The sequence below is a fragment of the Puntigrus tetrazona genome, chromosome 21 (genome assembly GCF_018831695.1).
Source record: "Puntigrus tetrazona isolate hp1 chromosome 21, ASM1883169v1, whole genome shotgun sequence".
In the NCBI taxonomy this organism is placed as follows: domain Eukaryota; kingdom Metazoa; phylum Chordata; class Actinopteri; order Cypriniformes; family Cyprinidae; genus Puntigrus; species Puntigrus tetrazona.
This window is the reverse complement of record NC_056719.1, coordinates 7,985,851-8,009,129: the sequence shown is the minus strand read 5'-3', so window position 1 is coordinate 8,009,129 and position 23,279 is coordinate 7,985,851. Positions and strand designations below refer to the sequence as shown.

The 23,279-nt window shown below is 37.8% G+C and overlaps 2 protein-coding genes across 4 annotated transcripts in view; both read left to right on the top strand.

Moving 5' to 3' along the window:
- The window catches only part of LOC122326998 (protein turtle homolog B-like), a 36,250-nt gene extending 15,401 nt beyond the window's left edge, over nucleotides 1–20,849 (top strand). Inside the window, 4 exon segments of the mRNA XM_043222214.1 lie at nucleotides 2,195–2,281; nucleotides 6,150–7,793; nucleotides 10,753–10,880; nucleotides 12,871–20,849. Of these exon segments, the coding sequence (XP_043078149.1) occupies nucleotides 2,195–2,281; nucleotides 6,150–7,793; nucleotides 10,753–10,880; nucleotides 12,871–13,085 (2,074 nt within the window). The 3' untranslated portion in view covers nucleotides 13,086–20,849.
- A 1,791-nt stretch (nucleotides 20,850–22,640) lies between these two features.
- Nucleotides 22,641–23,279, top strand: part of arhgap32b (Rho GTPase activating protein 32b) — a 74,850-nt gene continuing 74,211 nt past the window's right edge. For all 3 annotated transcript variants that reach the window (XM_043221512.1, XM_043221511.1, XM_043221508.1), the window contains exon 1: nucleotides 22,641–23,135. The gene's annotated coding sequence lies outside the window, so the exon portion shown is untranslated. The remainder of the gene's footprint in view (nucleotides 23,136–23,279) is intronic.

Genomic DNA, 23,279 nt, shown 5'->3' with positions numbered 1-23,279 from the left:
TCGATGACACTTACTACATTGGCAAAAGTACTGTAGAATTAGGGTCAGGTTCATCCTCATAGTAATTGGTTTCTGCACAGACAATGATTTAAAGTGACCTGCTGCTTTTGAGTTCCCATGGCAACAATCAGAAACCGAAAAGAAAAGAGTGTAAAACATGCTAGTACGGTACAAGCACTGTAAGCACTGTAAATGATATAAAACATTCATGATTTAAGTGTTTTTTAAAATCATTTTGTTTGCTATAATCCAATCGCATAGAATATCAGTTTATTGTAAAGATGAATATTGATCACATATGGAGTCTACATAATGATGTAGTCTCTGTAGTTCACCCAAAATGTGTTCTTGTGTGTCTCAAAACTGATAGAGACTGTATATACAATTTTTCATTGAATATTAACCTTGAACTGCTTATAAGCACATGGAGCATTTCAAGCATTGAGGATTTTGTGATTTTTTTTTTTCCTGAACGTTAAGCAGTATTTCATAATTTACCATTAAAAGCAGTGCTAATCGCCTTTCAAAATGACTAGTGCAACATGTAGCTTAACCCAGCATCAAAACCGTTTTTTTTTTTTTTTAAAAAACGATAATCCAGAGTTAATGTAGTATGAAAAGACCAGATGACTGATTTTTTTTTTTTTGAACTGTAATGACTTTGGCTGATAACAACAATATCTGTGGATTTTGTGCCATGGTAAATGTGCATGCTGTGCTGTCTCTGCTTCAAAGATTGTTTTTTACAATGCTATCATGTATTTCTTTTGCATTTACCATGGTATACTAACACACTGCTCAAAAACAGGGAGGGTATTTTACTTTATTTCTCCGGTATACTACTGCAACAATCTCAACTTGTCTTAATTTACATTATACACTAACTCTGTTGTTTGTCTTTCTTCCCAGTGCTAATAACAGTGGACATCGGTGACTAGGAGTTTTGTATTTATATATTCAATAGTATTCATATTATTTCTTTATAATCTAATATTTAAAGTATTATCCTATTACAAGACTGCATACTGCTTTAATGAAGCGTAAAGAAGCTAATTTACTTGCATCCTTTGAAGTTCTCTAATGTTTCAGAAACACAAACGATGACATTTAAGTGAACAGAGGGCACGTAACAGTGCTTCTCTATAATAATACATATTAGACTAGTGATGTCTTAGATATTACATTTATAGTACTTGATCCTACACGCATCTTTCAGTAATCTAAAGCTAAGTGGGTTAACTCTGGTATGCTGTCAGTCATGTAAATTCCATAGTCGTGACATTTTAAAACATGCTGCCGTTTCAGTTCACTTTATTTTATGATATGCTGGCATATAACATCTCTTCAGTGCTTTGGTTTTGAATTGAGCATTTTAGCTACTTATGTAACTGCTTTTATCTGCAGTATCGTTATGGCATCACGTATGCATTTTTCATAAAATACTCTTTGAGTTATTGTACTTATTTTTACATAGGCTTTTGATTTGCAAAATTATACAGTGGAGGCGAAAAGTCTGATATTGTTACAAAATGTGGTGTTCGGTGCCTAGATAGACAGACAGATGGGAAATGGCATTTCAGTAAATAAGCTAATTTATGTAATAATGAGCATTGTTTCCGCTGAGGAACAAGATGGTCTTTGCAGCATCAAATCATACTGGAGAACAAAGCTCACAAGTTTGTTTAAAGCCTGCTCATGCATTTTGACTCCAGTTATTATTAAAGCAACCTTATTTTATTTTTTCATCGTTCTTCATCAATTTTGTCGAAATTGGGAATACAATTATTTAAAAAATGCAGACCCGAAGAATTTATTCTCGGGTCTTTGCACTCCACTGTATATCATCTGCTTTTGTCAGGAAACTCAAATAAACCACGAAATGTCTACTTGTATATCAAAACAAGGACACTGCATGGATCCAAGCTGGCCTTGACGTCCCTGCATGCATAGGCACTAAAATGAGTGAAAAATGATAAACTGTGTCATTTAAGAAATGAACAATCCAGTGCCCTCGATCATTATCCTTTCTTATGTCCTTAAGCTCTCCCTTGCTCTTTCCTTCACTTCTGTCTCTCCATGTCACAGTTTTTTTTTTTTCTCCTGCAATGTTATTTGTGGAAAGCAGCCTCGTTAATTGCCGACATGACCCCTCCCCTCCCCATCCTTCCCATCTCTATTGTGTTTCCTGCCGCAGGAGTCCTCTTACCCCTCTACCTGGCATAGAACCCTACTGGGAAGGCCAGGAAAGGAGCAGCTACAGGCCTCCGCCCTCCAGTCCTCTGTGAGTGCCTGCACCTTGTTCAGCAGTGTGCACTGCCTTATGTCGCATCGTCCCCATGTGCGCTGCTGGGCACGGTTGTTTTGGCAGGCTGTGAACCCATGCGCTATACACACACACAGGAGACCCAAAGCTTAAGACTTTAAGTCACCTGCTGACTCGCACATTTACACTTAGGACCGTGAAATTAAAGGTGCTTTCTGGGTTATTTTTAACGTAATTTTAAAGTTTTAGCGTGTGTGACTATTTGTGTGAAGAAACCTTTACATTAATACACTTACAATGGAAGCAGAAAAGTGCGCCAGAGGTTTCGCAGCAGAAAATGTAAAGTTTTTTAATACATAACCAGCAACTGGTTATGCATTACAAAAATAATTATTCTATTTGGTTAAGGGATAGTTACATGGAGAAAAAAACTGTATTATCGCACACGCCGCTCTGTTTGTTTGGTTCTCTCTATAAAAATATGTGAACCCAATAGAATTGGTTGGTTTTGCTGCATTAATTGGTCATAAAATAGCAAAGGCAGCACACACTAAGCACATTGTTGTTGACAGGACTTGTGACTTTGCTGAAGATCAGATGGCATCCTATGACCAATTAATGCAGAGAGCAAATCCCAAAGATTTCACATACTTTTTCTGACCACTGTATTATATCCAACTTTGATCACATGCATACAGTATATTCTTATGAAATGGTATATACTACCACAGACAGCAAAGCCTCCTTTTTAATTTCCTCACAAAATATAAATTAGCACATTTTGTGCAGTCATTTTGGAAATAAAAGAAGAAAATAGTTTCATAAGGATACACTACACACACCTGTTTGCCTCCTAGGCTTTCATTCTAGGTGTATTTATTTATTACTTTTATAAATTAAGGGAACTGTTTGTGAGAACCGAAAGCATACCAAACTTGCAGTCCGTAGGCTTTAGGTTGTAAATAACCTGGTGTGCACCTTTAATGTGATTAAAGCCTCAGTTTGTTTTCAGGTGCCCTGCAGAGGGCGACACAGCACCTTTAATTTGATTACGAGGCAGCGCATTAAAAGCCGAGGGATCCTTGTCACAGAACTGGGTCAAGTATGTCATGAACGCTTTTCATAACGCTTGCTTTATATGAAATTAAGCAGGCAACCAGACTTTAAATCAAATTTAGCCCTTTTTGACATTTCACAAAAAATATTTCACACACACAATCATCTCTGAATCAAATTTAACACAGCTCCTCAAACTCTCATCAAGTCACCCATTACATGGCTGGAAGTTTGCTGTCAGATGAAGGTGTGGATGTGAGTTTTGATTCTCTTGTGATGCAGTCACTTTCCCATTTAGTTAAGCCACTCCAGTTTACTCTTAGTTCTTCTTAGCATTATTTTAACTCCTGATGGGTCTCTCTGAGTGATCTGTTACTTTTTATCTCTCTCTGCCAATTACTTTTTCTCCACAGGTACATATTAGTCTATCTATCTATCTATCTATCTATCTATCTATCTATCTATCTATCTATCTATCTATATAGTAGTCTATCTATCTGTCTATCTATCTATCTATCTAGTAGTCTATCTATCTATATATATATCTATCTATCTATCTATCTATCTATCTATCTGACTATATATCTACATCTGTGTCCGTCTGTCATGCATTTATAACATTCATGACAAACACACTACCAATGTTAAAATTTGAATGTATATATATTATAGTTTCAGTTTTGTAATAGTATTAGAACCTTTTATTTGCCGTATTCTACATAATGCATTGCATGTAAACTTTGTGCTTCCACACATTTACGGTAGTTTAAATAATATTGCCCACATTAAGCCCACTGGCTGCCGAGGGCTGGCTTGCACTCTCTTTCATGTGTCTTAACCACCCCCATAATGTTTGTTTCAGATTTCTCCCTCGCAAGCACCTGAACCACTGCCTGTATGTCACCAACACACCCTTGCACACCAGAGGTTAACGTGCAGAAGCTAGCGTTCCTGCGTTCAGATTGTTGTTTTTTTTTCGTTGTTGTTTATAGTTTTGTTAGTGGATTTATCTTATATAAATGGTAAACATCGCACGATCCTGGTATATTGTGAAGCTTATGCACTTTGTGTTGTTATTTTTAATTACTTTCACAGTGAGTGGTAACAGTAGATTGAGCTTTTAATGAGATATTCTGTGCCAAAAAACTGTATTAACTGTGGTATTACTGTATATTGCCAGACAATCATTCTTAAATGCTCAGCGTGATTAGTCCAGGACGATTTTGAATATTGTGACCTAAAAAAAGAACAACATGTTTGCATGTATTTTCCATGTGCCGTAGAAACTTGGTCTCAGTTTGAAGATTGTATTATGAGGTTTTAGGAGAAATTAGAATGGAAGGCCAAGTAAAGCCAGAAAAGGTTTATTTTGGTGGCCCATCTTTCTGTCGGCAATCCTGAGGTCGTTATCGTTCATTCACAACATTTAGCAGGACAACAGCTTGACGTGATCAGCTGATAAGGAAAATTATAACTAAAACACAATGGATCTTTGATGTTTTATCAATGTTTTTAATAAAAACATGTTTACTCTAGCAAAATGTAAGCACAGCCTTGAGCCAGTAACCAATTAAACCTGTCTGTGTGTTTAGTTTTCTTTTCATTCTCTTAACAGACGTGTTGTGTATTATGCCTCTAAACATTTGTGAAAACAATTGTGGGAAGTTTCTTTGGTGACTGTCTTTTGCTAAAGAGTGTGTATTGTGTGTTACCTTCGCTTGGCTGGGGAAAAGCCTGCTTTACGGTGCACTGTATTGTTGCTTGGAGCAGGCATAACGTCATTGCACCTGAATGGTGGTCATCAATAGGCAGTTGCCATGGAAACCAAGCTCCGTCACCGCAGCCATTACAAGTGAAAGTGCATGGTGTAATGATTCAGCAAAAACAAAGCTTCAGCCATTACATGTATATTTGTTACTGAATAAAGTATTATGGCTCCAACATTTTCTGATTTTCTCTCTTCTTTTCTGGACTATGCTTGTTATTTCTCGTTGTTTGGTCACATAAATACTCTCAGTTGAATATCTTGGAAAATGTCACCATCTATGATTAATGAGCCCACACACACTAAACACATTTCTTAAGAAAACAGTACTGTTAAAACAAAATTAGCTGTGATGTTCAAACACTGGTGACTGGAGAGTATAAGGCCTTAACAAGGATGAGTTATGACAAGATATATCCAGAAAAAAACAGTGAAAATTACAACCAACAACCAAACTCATTGTAATCATATGTAGTCCATATGTAGGGTGCTGCTTTATGGGGCCTTAAGTAATCTTATAATTTATCATTTTCAAACTGATTTGAAGATAACTGATTTGTAAGGTAGCACAACTAAATAAAGCACTTCAGCAATCATTCTGGTTAATGTTAAAAGAGCATGTTGCACTGAAAGCTTGAGGACAACTGAATATCTTAAGAACTTTTACAAATATATGTCAGAAAAGTTTCAGAAAACAATTCTTTGACTTATTAACAACGATAGCTGTCATTTTAAATAAATAAACAGTTCCTGGGGTGTATATGCACTGTTGGATTTCATAGCATGCTCACCTTACCTGTCACTTTGAGAGTCGTGGGTGTGATAAGATATCTTGAAGTACTTTGGGTACGAGACTGTCAGAGAATCTTTAACAGTACATGTTGGTCTGTTAGTGGTGTAATAAAAGTATATTTGAATCACTGGTATCATTAAATGAGAGCATTAAAATGAGTGCTATACAGCATCAGATTTATAACCAGTTGCCTAAGATTTATTTTTACTACAGTGACCGTGATGTTACTCATTATTTATTTTTCTTCTTTTTTTTCTTTCCCATTTTTATAGATCATCTTCTGGAAAGGTTAGTCCAGAAAGTGTCCGCTCCATAGGACCTCCTTCAGAATCCTCAGAGGATGGTTTGCGAGCCAAGAAGTTTCCTCAAAGTCCTGCCAAGGAGAAGGAGCTGTCTTTATACAAGAAGACCAAGAGAGCAATAATTAGCAAGAAATACAGCGTCTCTAAGCACGAGGCGGAGGCTACCACGCCAATCGAATTGATTAGTCGTGGCCCAGATGGGCGCTTTGTCATGGAACCTACAGATGCGGAAACTCCAGTTAAGGCAAGGCGCATCGAGGGCTTCCCCTTCGTGGAGGAGTCTGACCTCTATCCTGAATTTCGACAGTCAGATGAGGAGAATGATGATCCGGGGCCCATGCCGCCTATGATGGCTACCCTCAGACCCCATCAGATCTCGCCCATTTCTTCTAGCCAGGAGTCTTACTTGCAGCCCCCAGCCTACAGTCCCCGCTTCCAGAGGCCCATGGAAGGCATGACTATCATGGAAACTAGTCGACTCCAGGCTACAGGACAGATTCGTGGTGCTCCTCACTTCCGAGCCTTTTCCCATGGCCAGTTCTACAGCTACTTGGGAAGTCCAGGGGAACCTGAGCCTCCGCCTCCCTTCTACATGCCAGACACCAGCCCTCTCAGCTCAGTAATGTCTTCTCCTCCTTACCACCTGGAGGGACCTTTCGGTCATCCCACCATCCCGGAGGAAATCGGTGAGGGAGAGATTCAGCATTATGCAGTCTCTGGCTACACCCTTCCCTTGGCTCACCCCTCCACCTCACGCTCTCCAGACATCTGGCAGCGACCCGATTTTACCTTTGCCACAATCGAGGGTCCTCACTTTATTTTTCCACCCCCCCACCCTTTGCATCTTCATCCGGAACCTCCCCTTCCTCCCCCTCTTGTTCTTCCTCCTAGTGCACTCCAGCCCTCTGCCCTTCAAGTATCTCCGTACCCTGGTATCCTGCAGCTGGAGGCCCCAAAGAGCCGCCCAGGCAAGTCTCCCAGCAAGGTCAAGCCTCAGGGCCTTCCAGCCAAGCGTTTACCTATGCAAGAGGCACAGAGTCTAGGGCAGCTAAGACACACAAGCCACGGTATGGGTGTACCGGTATTGCCTTACCCTGACCCGGTGTCTCACATGGTTGGCCCAAGCTCGTTTGGAAGCCTGGATACGCGATGGTACGAGCTTACACCCAGGCTTAGCCCAAGGCAGCCCCGCAGGATGGAGCCCGGCATGGTAGTTCTACAGCCTTCCCGCCTCTCTCCTCTAACTCAAAGCCCGATTAGCTCTCACGAAGGCTCACCGGAGATTGTAGTGCGCCCCAGGCCCCGTCCCAGTGTCATCCAACCCCCGATCCCTCCTGAGATGTCTGAGATCACTCTTCAACCTCCTTCTTCAGCTAGTTTCTCTAGAAGGTCCTCCCCCTCCTCCTCTCCTGCTCAAGGCCAAGGCAGCCGAAGGGCAAGTCCCAGCTACCGATCCCACATGGCATTTGCCACCTCAGCAGCAAGCTATCCGTCACAGTCCCCTTCACCTCCTGTAGAAAGCAGCAACATTTTCGGGCAGATGCCAACTCAGAGGAGGACTGAGGAGGAGATCCTTCCGTCAGAACCCTCTCCACCCCAGTTATCAGCTTCAGGGTAGGTGCACTAGGCCTGTAGAGTGTGGATTGATCAACCATGTACCATCTGGCCTAAGTGTAACATCTAGGACCCTTCAGGGTCTTCTCAGTGCAGAAATAACCACACTTATTCTAAAGCTACTGTTTGTCCACATGGGCAAAATTATGTTTGCTGCTTGCCTTAAGCTGGTTTTAGTGATCATGAGATCATGTTAGAGATCATGCTTTCATAGAGACACTGCCCCAGATGTCTTGCATTATTCAAAACCATTCAAAGCCATTTTCTACATAGACAAGTTGTGCTATAGTTTTCTATGCCACTGATTCTGCTTTTCATGTCAGACATCCAATTTCATTCATAAGGTCTGTGAAGCACTTTAAAGCACTTGTCTTAGATCAAAAGCGAGCAACTATAACCAAATGTGGTTGTGGGGTAACAGATTCCAAGTCAAGATGAATTATTTGCTTCACAGACATGGTGACAGACCTTTTAGGGCTACGTGTCTGGAGAAGTTCCATTTTAAGTTGATTTAAAATGCAATAACGAAGCCCCTAAAAAGCCTGGAATCAGAGGTACACCGCCACAGGATCTCAGCCTTTCCATTCACTGTCATGCTTTACCCTGCCTTTCACCCAACAGGAGGAACCCCACATGTGCAATAAAATTGACCAATCCCAGTCCAAATGAAGCCCACCGTTTTGACTAACTCCAGGCTTTTTAGGATGACTCTCAGAATGTATGATGTGGAGGCTGAGGTTGGTGTGTCCGGCACAACAGGGACAGGGCTCTTCTCCTGTTCCAAAGTAACCTGACCGCATGATTGCCTTTTCCACACTCCCCCCTCTCTCCTGCCTCCTGTCACCCAGGTCACCCCAGCTCTGACTGCCAGGGTGAGGCTTGTTGGGCGAATCGTGTTGCAGGGACTGTCTGCTCTCATCTGTTGCAATGTCGCCATCATCTTAAATAGGGCATTTGGTCATTCTTGATGACTCCTCGAGTCTTACCTGCTTTGTTTTTGATTGATCTCAGCTATCTGGGCAGCGTTGTTGTGACCAGGTCCTCTACACCGCAATAGGTAAGGGTTGGATCCATGTCTGAAAGGGGGGGGGCAGCAGGTGGGGCTTTTATTCACCTCGTCCTTTAAAGGGGAATACAAGTCTTTGGGTCTTGCTTTCCTTTCGTTTATTACCAAGTTTACAGATTTTTCTTTTTTATATTTATTTTCAGATAGCCACATTTTTTTAGTTCTGCAGTCTTGAATCCTATATGCATTCTGGTTTTAGTATGCATATGTACGTTTCCCAGTTATTGATTAGGAAACCCAGCACATTTCATTTAATCAACACAACCTCATGCTTGAGACGCAATAAAAATAAGATATGACAAGAACCTAGCTTTAATATTGATTTTATGAGAATCTGCCATTTAAAAAAATACCTCACGGTTTGATTCATGGTAACCTTCTCGGTAAAAGTGCTGTTTATAAAATAAATGTGCTTTTAAATGAAGGTTTACATTAAATGACAACACAAACACTACTTGCAGTGCCTGGGAATTTGAACTCACCCTGGATCAAGTTCACCAGTTGCTAGGGATCGTCTCAAGCAGGAGTTGCATGTTATACTTCATTTTAGGTAGGTGCTTTTTATTACTTGAAACCAGTTCAAGTGATTTAAAAACCATGAGCCTTGTACGGACACCTTGTATGATAAAATGCTGCATTTTTTGTATAATCATGATTGATCTAGTGTACACACAGTATATGCATAAAACTGCACTTGTTTGGACTGCAGAACACATTTCACAATCATGCGAAGCAAGTTTTCTTCCAAAACAGTTCTTGCACTTCCTTTTCAATGGGGAAAGCACTATTAACACCAGAAAATGCTTCTTTTTAAGTTGTTGCTTTCACCCGATGAAGTGCTTTTCCAGAGTATTCCCCTTTAAAGTTCTGTTCCATGTGCAAATTGCCATGCATGCCATTGCTAAATATTGCTCTTCAGTTGAAAAACCAACAAATATCTGATTAAATTCTTGTTACATTTGTTGTCCAAGTGCTTTGTTTTATTTTTCATTATGTGACTGTTCCCAAGTAGCCATTTCCCCTCCCGCCATCTCTCCCCCTGTCAGCATGGTGAAGCCCATTGTAGACAGTATTCATGTCTATGAGCACATTTCTGACAATGCTTTGTCGCTGAGCTGTGATTTTCCCCCTCTACTAATGGCCTTTAATTTCTCTCGGCAGCCTCAACAGAAGGACGGCCCCTCTATAATGCTATTTCTATTATTTTATTGTGCCTCATGAGAGTTGTGTGTGTGTGCGTGTGAGTGTGTGGGGCAGAGTATGCAGGCTGCCGGTTTAAGTGCCTCCATACTGTATTTGGATGGGAAGACTGTACATACAAACTTAAATGTCTGAGAATGAATTTGATAAAGTATTACATATATACGTATATAGAAATGTTTTCATAAGTAACATTTAAAGTACTTTACAGTTTTATTCTAATATGTATTTAAGTATGCTCATCCATTGTAATTACCCCAATCTATGTCATGATTCTCAAAATTTCTCTTTAAACAGATAATGTTGCCATATTGAGGTATTGTATACATTTTAAAACTAAATTCTTATTTTTCTGTTTAAATGTTGATTTGATCTCTAACTATTGAAAAACGTGCAGTTATAAATGTAATTCTGGGCAAGACATTTCTGAAAAACCTTTGAGTATACCTTTCTTTCCACTCAAATAAATGTTTTGCATCATACGTATCATGCTAAACTGGACCATGCCTGGTTCAGATCATTTGAGTGTAAGAGATTCATGGGTAATCTGAGTTGCCTGTAGGCCTGTACTAGCAGCAGTAACTTAAACAAAGGCCATGTGATCACTACTATAATCAGTTTAACTCACATGGCGAGCCACTGCACTACCCTACCCCTGTGTGATGGCTTTGCCTCTCTTTGCTTCCTGCACAGAAAACGTCGAGGTGCACCAAGTGGCTCTGCAGGGTCTGAGAGGATAGAAGCACTGAGATATCAACGAGTGAAAAAAGCCAAGAAAATCGGCATCAACAATAACAACTCCAAGACTAGACGAAAGACGGGTGAGGAGCAAGTCACAAGCTACTCTAGTTCATATACTATACACCTGTTGTACTAAATATTAAGGTACATTTTCTCATAAACGTACTGTGAGCTCTGTTTTGTTGTATACTACCTTCTGTAGAAGAATGCTAACTGAAATGGAACATTGTAAATGACTGATTTGGGTCGCGATGGAGCAGCCTTCATGTCAGTAGCATATCTGTGATGGCTTAAAATGCTGTTTATGGAGACATTGGGACATTGACCTCACAAGTTGTTTAAAATATACCAGTTATGCATTTTATATTTGTAGGGCACTGAGGTGTGAGAAGGTGGTGTTAAGATACACTCTTCAAAACACATTAAAAGTGCTCTCTGTGCTTCTTTTAACACTATAGAACCTTTTCCTAGAATACAAGTGATCACTGGTACTGTAGTGATGAAAATCATGCTGTATGCTGCTTTTTAACAGAATTATCCACTTTTATTTATATTTATCCTGACCCATGATTGTTTATACCATACTTTATGCTCACATTGCAACATTTCATTATTACTTAGCATGTAGTGTGCAAGAAAAAGACTTGACAAAAAGTGTTTTTTTTGTTTGTTTGTTTTTTTGTAGATGTAAGTTTTTTTTTTTTTTTTTACTGGATCTGCTTCATATTCCTGGCATACATACATATATTAGTTCATTATATATGGATATATATATATATATTATATATATATATATATACACATATATATATATATATATATACATACATGCAGTGGCGACTAAAATTGACAGATTTGAAAACATTGTACTTTTTTGCCTACAAAACATGATTTAATTTTATAATGTTCATAAAACATGCAGGCAGTTGTTCTGAGCACATCAAATATCAGATAAAGTGAGTCATGCTGTTTTTATCCACTTTTAAATTTAATATTTGACATGTCCATCCTCTGCTGAAATAATATCAGCAAATGTCTCTGGTGTAGTGTCAATATATTTCCTGAGAACTTCAACATTAATATTATCCCATGCCTTCTACAACGCAGGCTTTCCATTGAATGTACAATGATGATTTTTGTCCAACTCGCCCCAAATTTGCTCAATGGGGTTGAGGATTTTGAGGAGGTCAGTCATTCATTTCCAATGTTCCAGCAGATTCCTTCTGTCGCAGGTAGTTCCAACGATAATTCATTTTATGGGTATTGTAATGGCTAATTCAACAAATACAACTGAATATACCAAGTGTTCTAACAATTTTGGCCACCACTGTTTATGTAAGTTTGGGGTAAGTAAGATTGTGACATTAGTGAAAGTGACAAATAAAGACTTTTGTGTTGCAAAAGATTTATATTTAAAAATATTTGATTTATATTTTAAAAGCAAAAATTTGTATTCTTTAAAGAATCCTGAGAAAAAAAATCTAGCTAAAAAATTTTTTTAAGCAGCACGGCTGTTTCCAACATTGATAATAAAGAATAATTTTTTAACACAAAATCATCATATTAGAATGATTTCTGAGGAATCAAGTGACAGAAAGTGTCAGGAATGTTGGCTACAGAAAATTCAGCTTGTCATCACAGGAGTAAGTTACATATATTTATGTAAGTTTACATATATTTCATGATGTTAATACTGTATTACACAGTGTATTTTTGAAATAATTCTGGCTTGGTGAAAACCTTACCAACTCAAAATGTTTAAATTTAGTATAAAATACTATAATATTGCTTCAACTAAGAAAAAAATGATAGCAACTGTAACAATAGCGGTATTAAATCTCAGAAATTTTCACTGCAAGCAATAAATGAGACACAAGATGAAACCAGTTGCATTTATGTTTTTATACGTAGAACTCTCCAGTGTGATAAAGGGGCATGAAAGTAGAGTTGGTTTCAGTTAAATTAAGACATTCAGAGAGATCTCAAATGTTTTGCTACTTGTTTCTCCACCTTTAGCATCTTGCCTTACTTTCAGCACACTTGTCGTCATCAGTTTTTCTCTCTGTACAGGTGTGCCCCCCTCTCAGACCCAGCAGCCCCACACCTCTCAGGTCCTCCAGCCAGAAGAAGCTCTCTACCTCCGCAAGAAGAAGAAAAAGTTGACTCGCCAGGACCCGTACGCCCGCTTCTCCGCTCTGCTGTACCGCCGCCCGACCCGAGAAGACCAGAAAGCCATTTTGGCTAGTATGGACACAGCAGACCCAGACCACGCCACTCTCCTCTGAAGTCCCAGAGATTACAGGCCACACTCTCCCCAAACTCTGAGCTCTTCCACCTATGCTCAGCCAGCCAACGTCTTCACGTCCACACCCCCCTCCAATGGTTTACTCCTCTTTTCTTTTTCGTAACGCTCAATGTGTCACAAGAAAATGCTTGTGTTCCAAGGTTTTGCTCTAGTCCATTTACCTCAAAGGATCGGTCATTTTAAGATTAGAAGATTAAAAAGAATATCTTATATGCCTCAATTTATCTTTGGGATTTAGTGACTCTTATCGGATGGTGCGTCAGATAAGAGCACAGCTGTCAAGCTTCTGTTTCATCCTGCCAACAGTCTTGACCATATCTAGCAGATCACAGGGTTTTCACAGGTATACCTCAAACACACCACAATCTCAGTGCTGCTATACTGACAAACACAATAGACGTTAACAATCCAAATATTTGTTTGTGTTATCAAATATGACATTCCACAGTGCACGTTTCGGACATATTAACAAACCATCCGTGAAAAGTGCAATGGACACTACCATTCAAAAAATGGAGGTCAGTATGATTTTCAAGTGTTTTTAAAATGAATGTGCTTACTGCATTTATTTGATCAAAAATACAGTAAAAACAAAAATATTATTACAATTTGTATTTTAGTATATTTTATAATGCTGTTTATTCCTGTGATTGCAAAGTTGAATTTTCAGCTGCTATTAATGCAGTGTTCAGTGCCACGCGACCTTTCTTAAATCATTTTAGTATGTGGATTTGGTGCTTAAGAAACCTTTCTTATTGTTGTACTCAATTGTACTCAATTGAAATCCAAGATTTTTTGATGATGAAAAGAACAGCATTTGTTTAAAGTACATTTTAAGTGTATCCATACTAAATAAAAGTATTGATTTCCTTCACAAAATCTTACTGACCGCACATTTTTTAAATGGTAGCATTTTTTAAATATATTTGCACCGTGGCTGTTATTGATGGTATTTGAGAAGCTGCAAGTATTGTCTACTCTCACACTAATGCTAATACTCCTTCTCTACATTTGAGGAGAAAATGGAAACACTTTTCTACAAAGCACAACAATTTTTCTGTTAATGCTACAGTACAGGCAGAGACATAGGCTTGGATGGCAATGGCAGCCATTTGAATAAGGGAACATTTCATTCCAATGCCATTTTTGATAAACATGTGTACTGAAGCTGCTATATCCTTCTACACGCTTTTTGAACACAAACTTGTACTGAAGCAAAACCTTGGTGACTACTGTGAGTGACGTTTTTTCATTTACGCCAACCTCACTTTTTTCGCAGTTTTCAAGCTCTATTCAGAAAGTACTATAGTAATGCCAAAAATACTACAGCTTCCTTAATCAATAAGACTATAAAATGTACTGTACTGTGAGGAGGATAGGATTTTGTGCCATAATAAACTATAGTATTTTTGTCATCAAAATGCGATGCCCCTTACATAAAAAGGCATACATTGGCCTTAATAGGGCTCCTTAATGCTTATTCCTGTTGTGTTTTATTTAGTTTATTCATTTATTTTTCGATTAAGTGACAAAAAATGAAATCTACTGCCTTTGTAGGCCATTTTCGAGCCTTTTTGTTTTTTGGTTAAACCAGAAACGTCAACCCAGCGCCAGTCTCTCTCCTCTGTGAAGACCCTTGGGGGAAAATCTCTTTGGGATGAGAGGGCTATTCCCAGCGGCCAAAGGTTTTTATTGTGTTTCTATCATCCAACGGTGCTTCTTTTATACAGAAAGACATGTATTTTCACTGTCTGAACAGACATACCTGGGCAAATGTACATTTTAGCGTGCTAGCCATTGTCCAGGGGGGATGTAATGGCCGTCAGATGAGAGGTGGCATGTTCTGTGTCTTATCACTTGTACAGATGTGCAGTCAGCTTGTACATTTGAAAAATGTCTAAAACTGCAACAAATCGCTGAGCATTGTAATGTTTCTTCAGCCTGGGAAACAAATTCAAATCGAAAAAAGCAAGTGAAGGTGAACCCTTGACCTCCAGATCGCAGGTAAAAGGGGTTATGGGTGCGTGGTTCATGGCTAAGCCCCTAAATGGCCGATCACCACATTAAAGGCATTTTAACAGCCTACGTAAGGTGCTATAAAAAGTCTTCAGACTGAACTCTGTTAATAATATATCATTAATTTGATCTTCCGGCAGATAATGGCTGCTGCTTATAGGTGCTGTCACATTTCGACATGATTTTGTGAGCAAAAATGGTTTGTTGTCTATTATCAATAGTGTTGACCTATGGGAAGTTACTTTCAAATTAAGCAGCTTTCTGTTAAGGTGTGGTTGCATTTAATGTTGTTCGGTCATTTTAACACAAATTTACACGTTTGGTACAGTAATTTCGCATTTGCCCACGATAGATCGTGTTGACCAAACCAAAAAGTTGTTTGGTTTGAAAGTGACTTCTTACGTTGGTATCACTATTGCCGATAGACAAGAAATTTCACCGAAATTTTTGCGAAACTAATGTGACTACACCTCATATCCTGAACACCTCAGTATTTGATGTTTTAGGATTTCAACACCATCTTTCTGATAAGCCTTCAAGTGCGGTCACATTAGCCATTGTTTGGTGAATTTTAGCTGGTGGAATCCTGTCATTGTAACGGAAATCCTCATGTTCAGAAATTTCGCTCGATGATGACGATTTTTGCAAAGGATTTGACGTTTTCCAGGTTCACCGCGTTGACTGCTTGGTTGAAAGCGATGTTTTTCTGAGATGCGCTTCATACAATGCTACTATTGTCACTAAAAAATAATACTTTTCTCCCTGCAAAATTTCGCCAAAATTTCACTAATGTGACCATACTTTTTGCTGTCTGCTGTGGCGTTTTGAGGGTCTTCAATTATATCGACATCCATACTTGACTAGCATCGGAGCGTTAAATATTAGCGAGCGCGAGTTTTGAGCTGGGAAGCATGCTTGACGGTTGGAGAAGCTACGCTGTTGTCGTAGCTGCCATATAGTGGAGATTTTATTAATTTGCTTGGATGTAACGGTAGCTTATACACGACAGACCAGCGCATCAAGTGCACCTTTTAGGCATCACTAAAGGTCAACCTTTGTGGAAGATGTTGATTTGGATCAGAGGATTGATTGTCAAAGAGTCAGACACCATTTTAAGCTTTTAGCGATTCTGAGCTCGACACGCTTCGTGCCGTGAGGCCTGCTCAGATTCCCGAACCGTGATTGAGCCGTCATTTGTATGTCGTGTGAATGGCTTTACATTTTGAGCAAAGACTTGATTGTTCATACTTGTAATTTTGTTTTATTTGTGAATCAAGTAACCAGATTAGACGAGACCTACTTGCTAAAGTTAGGTTTTCTATTAGTGTGTATCAAAACACACTGTTTTAGGTAGAAGAGGCGACTGATCGTCTCGTTCACTCGAGAGATGTGCTTATCCTAAGTATTTTTGATCCATTTCACTGGGCAATTGTCAAATATGGTGCTTTCTAAAAAAATATATAAAACTATTTAATTATCTAAATATTTTGTTCCTTTTTTTATTTGAAGCCTTCATACAAGAGAATAATATCGAAATGAATATCCAAAATGCTAGGAATGTACTGTAACATGTAAAAAACTAAAAACAAAAAAAAAAATGTATATAATATAATAGCATATATTGCACAATGTATTATAAAATTTTAGTAATTTTGAATAAATTGGCCAATATATGCACGCAACAGAATATATTGATATAAAACATATTGTCATATTTTGAATTCAGTTTTTAATAAGTTACTTTTTCATGAGGGATGAAATGCATGAGAGCATTTTTGAGCCAAAAATGTGTTGTAAATGATTCAGTCCACTTGCATTCACTCTCACGTTGGACTTGCAACTTGTTTATTTTGTCGGTGAATGTTTTTTGGATACCGGTCTAGCTCAAATTCTGCTTTGCAGGGGACTTCTGCTACTGTAGCATCAATTGTTGAACAGATTGGCTAACTCTAGAGCGGCCAGATAAATGAGCTGTTTGGGGATTTTGAGAGGTAATTAATGCTAACTTGATTCGACTCTTGGGCGGCGTAGGATTAGATTCTGAAATGAACCTTTATCTTTTTTAGTAGCATTATAGCCATAGTAGAGACGCATTCAAACATTGGTTAGTTTATTTATTGTTACACTGTACCAATTTTATATCCAAACAACAATGAAAACATTTCTTTTGACAGAATATCTCAAGATTAGCATTTTTTTCCGTTCTGGATCATTCTCTGAGGCGCATTGTTTTTAATAAAACAACATCCTAGTAAATCTTCATTTCTTTGTTTTGGTTTGTTTTGTTATCCTCATCTTATGTCCTAGCAGCATGTATCTTCTAGTTTTTTCATGACATCGCATTCACGTTTACGTTCAGAGTGGACACTTGCTTACCAAAGCAACTTACAAGAAAGTGCAGAATTGGCAAATGCCCGAATATTACTTCATCTTGGAATGAAAGATGCTTTACTCGTAGGCAAACCGGTTTTAGCTGGTATGTTGATTGTTTAGTTGCAAAATCTGTTTGAATGCTGATTTATGCCGAAATTGGAGCAGTTTGCTTCCAGTCACAGAAAAAGAGCTAAAACGTTAAAGTTATGAAGGTCTAGAGTCGTTTTTGAGAGTCTAACCCTGTTTTATTATATACATGTTTACATAAGAAAGAATAGATTTGTATTTATTATCTTTTTTAGCATGATTTTGGGATTTTGCTAAATGTTACTGAACCAGTCAGTTATAATATGGGTGCAACAAGATAATGAAATATTATTATTTGATTAGTATAATTGTTTATTATTTCATTTCAACAGAGAGGAACATTGTGCAAAAAAACTGCCTCTTACACATACATAATTCTGTCATTTACTCACCTTCATGTTGTTCCAGTAAAAAAACAAGGTATTTTGAGGAATGCTTCTGTACAAAAATCCAAAATTACGTCAAACTCCATCCAGCATTTTTTCAGATATCCTATGCTTTCTCAGAAGAAAGTAAAAAAACATGACATGGCTAAATGTTTTTAACATCACAGTGACACCACTTAAAAAATATTTCTTCATCACCCTAAAAGAAATAATATCTTATGTATGATAGTTTGATGAATAGAGCAGTGACGTGATTCATGTGCACTTTTAAAAATAATTGTAAAAAAATGACACAAACACAATGCATTGCACGCATAGCCTTTAATTCAGTTTTAACAGTCTGAGCAGATGAAATTCAGAGCGCTTTAACCCTTAAAATGACCCTTACTGTGTGTTCATCCGTTTTCTTTCGTTTTTATCCATGACGGTTGCATATATTATGTATCCATGTACAGATATACAAATCTTTTCCGATTATTGTTGCCACTAATGAGCAAACAAACTAAGTTAACCTCTCAAAAGATGACCTCTTATAGTACATCAGGGATGCAAAAAGCATATGAATAATCATGCTGCTCATCGTTTTGGTACAGTCTCAGATCGAGAGGGAGAAAGCATGGGATCAGCACAATGCAGAGGACGAGAGAAGCGTGTGGCGGTCATGTCCTCGCGTGGCACTTAGTGCACCATTAGCCTGCAGGAAACTCATAGGGATTTTCAGGACACCAGCTCCACAACAGACACACATACCAGAACTACCACAAGGTGTAAATAAAAAAATGCAAGTCATGCAATATATATTTTTTTGTAAATGAGAATATGTGGTACACTGTGGCTGTTGATGGATGAGTGGTCATAGAGTCATTTTACGGTCTGTCTCAGTGGTTATGAAAACATGTAGCAGGCCTTCAATTAAATATATATATATACATATACATATATATATATATATATATATATATATATATATATATATATATATATATATGTATGTATATGGAATAACATTAAAAGTTACACATGCTATTAGAATCTCAAACCAAAGTGGAAGGTGTTATCTATCATTTTTTTTCCATTTTTCCCGTGCGTTTCATTGTCATACAGTACAGCTCTGGTTCAAGCAATACAAAATATATTAAAAAAATGTGACAACACAATATACAGTGAATGATAAAAACTATATTAAAGTGACATTTCTGCTTACGTTCTCAATCTCAATTCTCATTTCCAAATGAAGCATGTGCTGAATTTTATTTCATGCTCATTTTTAGAGAATCTCATCTATGTAAAGTGAACCGTATTCCCATTGTCGGTACTTTGGACAGAAATTTGCATCAAAAATGACCCGTTGCTGAATTTTGAGTCGAATATACCTGCAGAGATGGATTTGATCTCTTAGTTTTTTGTAAGGTGGTCCGGCTACAGTGCTGTTTGACCGGTCAGCGCGAGATCTTGTGTCTGTTTGACGGTCTGTTGTGGGGGTAGATCGTGTGGCACCTGCAATATGTATAGCAGCACAGTCCAAGATATACGTATGTATTCTGTATTCTTATAGTCAACAGACTGTACCAGTAGAAATATTTTGACAGTGAACCGTATGTATAAATAACAGATATTTATAGTTACGTAATAAAAGGCTAACTGGGGAATCTTTAATTTTGTACTGCGAGAAAAACCAAGAAGATTTGTTCCAATTTAGCTGTCTTGTTTATGGAGAAATACAGTACATGTTCTTTCTGCTGTTAGATGCTCATGGTAGCAAGGTGTGGTCATTAGCGAATAGCAAATGATGCGAACTGCTTTTGTAGTAGGTGTGTATTCTAACAATCACCGTAATCTTTTCTAGAGACCTCAGTGTGGTGTGTAAGCAGCCATACCATTGAACATATCATGACTTGGTGCTATTGCTGATCTATTTTGTGGTCCAGACCAGAGGTAACTCTGCGCCTCACGTTTATCGCCATCTTTCCTGTAGATGTACAGAGTAAATGAGAGAAAACCACACATGAATACCTTGAGAAAAAAAAAAAAAGTACTTTGTTACCTGAATGTGCTACCAAAAACTAGAGATGAGCTTCGGCATTTAGAATATACTGGAAGCGGACACTTGGCAGTCAGTAAAACACACTATAAGAGGTTAGAATTACGGTGCGACATAGTTTTAGCAGTTTACATGTTTATTTGTTGTTTTTCTGTTTCCTTAATTTTTTTTTTTTTTTTTTTGGTAGAATATTGTTAATAAGGACAATGTTAACCCTTTCGGTAGCTTCGACATAGGTTGTACTGGAATGCATTTGCACCATCGCAGTCTCTTTTTAATTTCATTTGTAGAATCATTTGCAGATTTGCACATCGCGATATGACCTCATTCAATTTAAATGGCATTAATATTCCATTACTTTCCATTGATGTGGGTTTCAATCCATATGCTGTACACTCAACATTTGCCTGCACGGAAACTAAAATGAATTAAACAAACTGTAATCTGAGGTCATAAACAACACCAGGATTTTATAGCGCGTCATTGTTTTTAAAATCTAATATTTTCTTCTTCTTTTCAGATGGTTTGCTTGTGTGATTCCCCCCAAAATGTAAAATTGTCATCATTTAGTTTAATTCGCGTTGATACAAATGATATTTGAGAACTGATCATTTTTTGGGGGGGTGACCTAATTTTTCAAAAGTGTCATTTCTTACTCTAATTACCGGATGAATGTTATTATCTGATATGTTGAGCAACACATTAAGGAATGTGCTAATCCATTTTGTTTTGTATCATTTGATCTCATTTGCATTGTTGTCACTGCTGTTCAATAGCCTTGCTGTATTGTTTTGATGTGCTTTCATGTTTCAGATAAATGAAATTTGAAGCGGCACCCATAGGGTTAACTCTGTTTACCTCTCTTGTACAGTGCTCTTATTAATTGCACCGTTCTGTAATGGTTACCCTTACATTATGAGTTTCAATCAATACTTTGAGTGCTACAGTTTTTCATTCTCTATAAAGCTCTAACAGCTACAAAACCTCAGACACAGTGGAGCAAGGAAATTATTCTGTTTGTTTTTAGAAAAAGAAGAAAAAAAAGAATGACACTTGCTTTATTCATCAAGACTAAGATTATAGATTTTACATGTATAGTTCAGATAGAATAGATTCACGTGGAGCTGCCAAGTATATACATACAGAAAAAATGATAATAAGAATAACTATTAAAAAAAAAAAAAAACTACAGTGGTAGATACTGACCTCACCCTCAACACTTCGGTTCACATCACTCAGTACTGGTACAGCTCATTGACATTTTCAGATGCTAGACCCATGTAATTTTTTTCCCTGCTTCAAAAATGTTTTGTATTTTGATATAATAAAAGAGACAAAAAAATGAAAGTATACTTGTGTGAGCTTGCTTATATATATATATATATATATATATATATATATATATATATATATATATATATATATATATATATATATATATATATATATATATAAAAAAAGGCAAGAATGATGAATAACTGAAATTAATGAGGTGAACGCACAATTTTTTTTTTTTTTCTACTTTGTCATGATGTTTCCGGTCACTACGATTAAAACTTGTTTTCAGATTCAAATCAATACTTCATATATAGTAAAATACATTGAACTTAATCAAAACACAATTAATATTATGCAATCTTTTCATGAAATATTATTAAGTCCTCACAGTTAAATAAAGGGAAAAAAACTTTTTAAGGATTCACAGCTGTTTTGGTCAACAATTATATTTAAAAAAAAAAAAAACATTTTGTTTTTTCCTATGATGCCAATATGAATACCTGAATATTATGCGTATCTTATAGGCTGTGTTAAAAAAAATAAAATAAAAAATAGACAGGCAAGTAAAGTAAAACAATATAAAGAAATTCACTGCCAGTCACTGTATAAAGATGTAGCTTGGGATTTTTTATAATATTTTTTGCTTATTTTAAGTTGGTTAAAATATTAAATATTAACAGCACCAGTTAAGCAGAACAGTACCATTTAATGCCTGGTCTAATGTGCCAATAGGATTATTTAGTAGGATGTTCTGATTGTGCAATAGACCGTTCAATAGATGGAGCTGAAGATCAGTTCTAAAGCATTTGCACACTCATTTGGTTTATTCATTTATTCAATGAATTCCAGATTTGCTATTATTTATAATAAATACGTTATTATTACGCTATGCACCTGATATTTCTTTCAGGTTCGTTGCCTGTTTAGTCCCAGACCAGTAGCTCCTCAAAATTCAGTGATTTGTTTGTTAAATGTGCTCCTCTTGCCGGTGGATTTATAACAGAGTGATAGTGTACGTGCAATTCTTTCTTTTTTATCCCCTATTACAATCATGATTTACACTTACTGCATATATTGCACTATAGGACCAATGTAGGCTATGTGAAGTCTTGCATAATTAATATGTGGCAGCCAGAGCCCGACTGAGATTAGCCTATTATGTGTCGATTTTCTTTAAGAAAATGTGCACTGCTTGGCAATTTCAAGGTCTTAAAATGCTATACACCGAGTCCTAACAAGTCGTACTTTATAACTGCACTAATAATAACGATAATAGTAATATTAAACGCTACGGTGTTTGTGCCCTGGACTTCTGCGCCAATCGCGCTTATGTGGTCACGGTGACGCGCACGGAACAGCACTGCGCGCTCACGCTTTTGAATGTTGAACCGAAGTCTCCCGTGGCAAGTGGCGGCGGGACGCGTGGACAGCACACCTCTCTACACATATTCGCAAACGTTAAAATGGAAGGCGGGTACGTGACAGGTCTAGTTACGTATTCAGTCATATTTTCGTAAAGTTCGCTCGGGAACGCAGCGCGAACAGCTGGTTGGTTGTAGCTAGCAGCAAAGCTAGCTCGACAAACCCCTTCCCCACTAGGAGATTTTTTAATGAACCTTCACAATTTCAACTCTCTGAAGTGCAATTCTCCGCGGCACAATCCAGTTTCGTGTGGACTTTCCGCTCGTTTTCGTTTAAATCTCTCAATTTCACGATGCGACTCTCCGGCACCGGGTTTCTCAGCTGGCTCGCTGCGGTCTTCGTGGAGGATCACTGGAGAGAGCGGTGCTGAGCCACACGGACACCCCAATATCCAATTTTTTCGATTATTTCAAGTATTCTACAACCGGTAAGTGCAAAACATAGCTGGTTGCCGTTATATTTATTCATAACTTGCTAGTGAAACGCCTGAACGAGCGGGGAAAGTGGAGCGGCTCGAATATGCCTGCGCGCGCGCGCGTGCTCTCCTATAATAAACTCCACTAAATAGCTG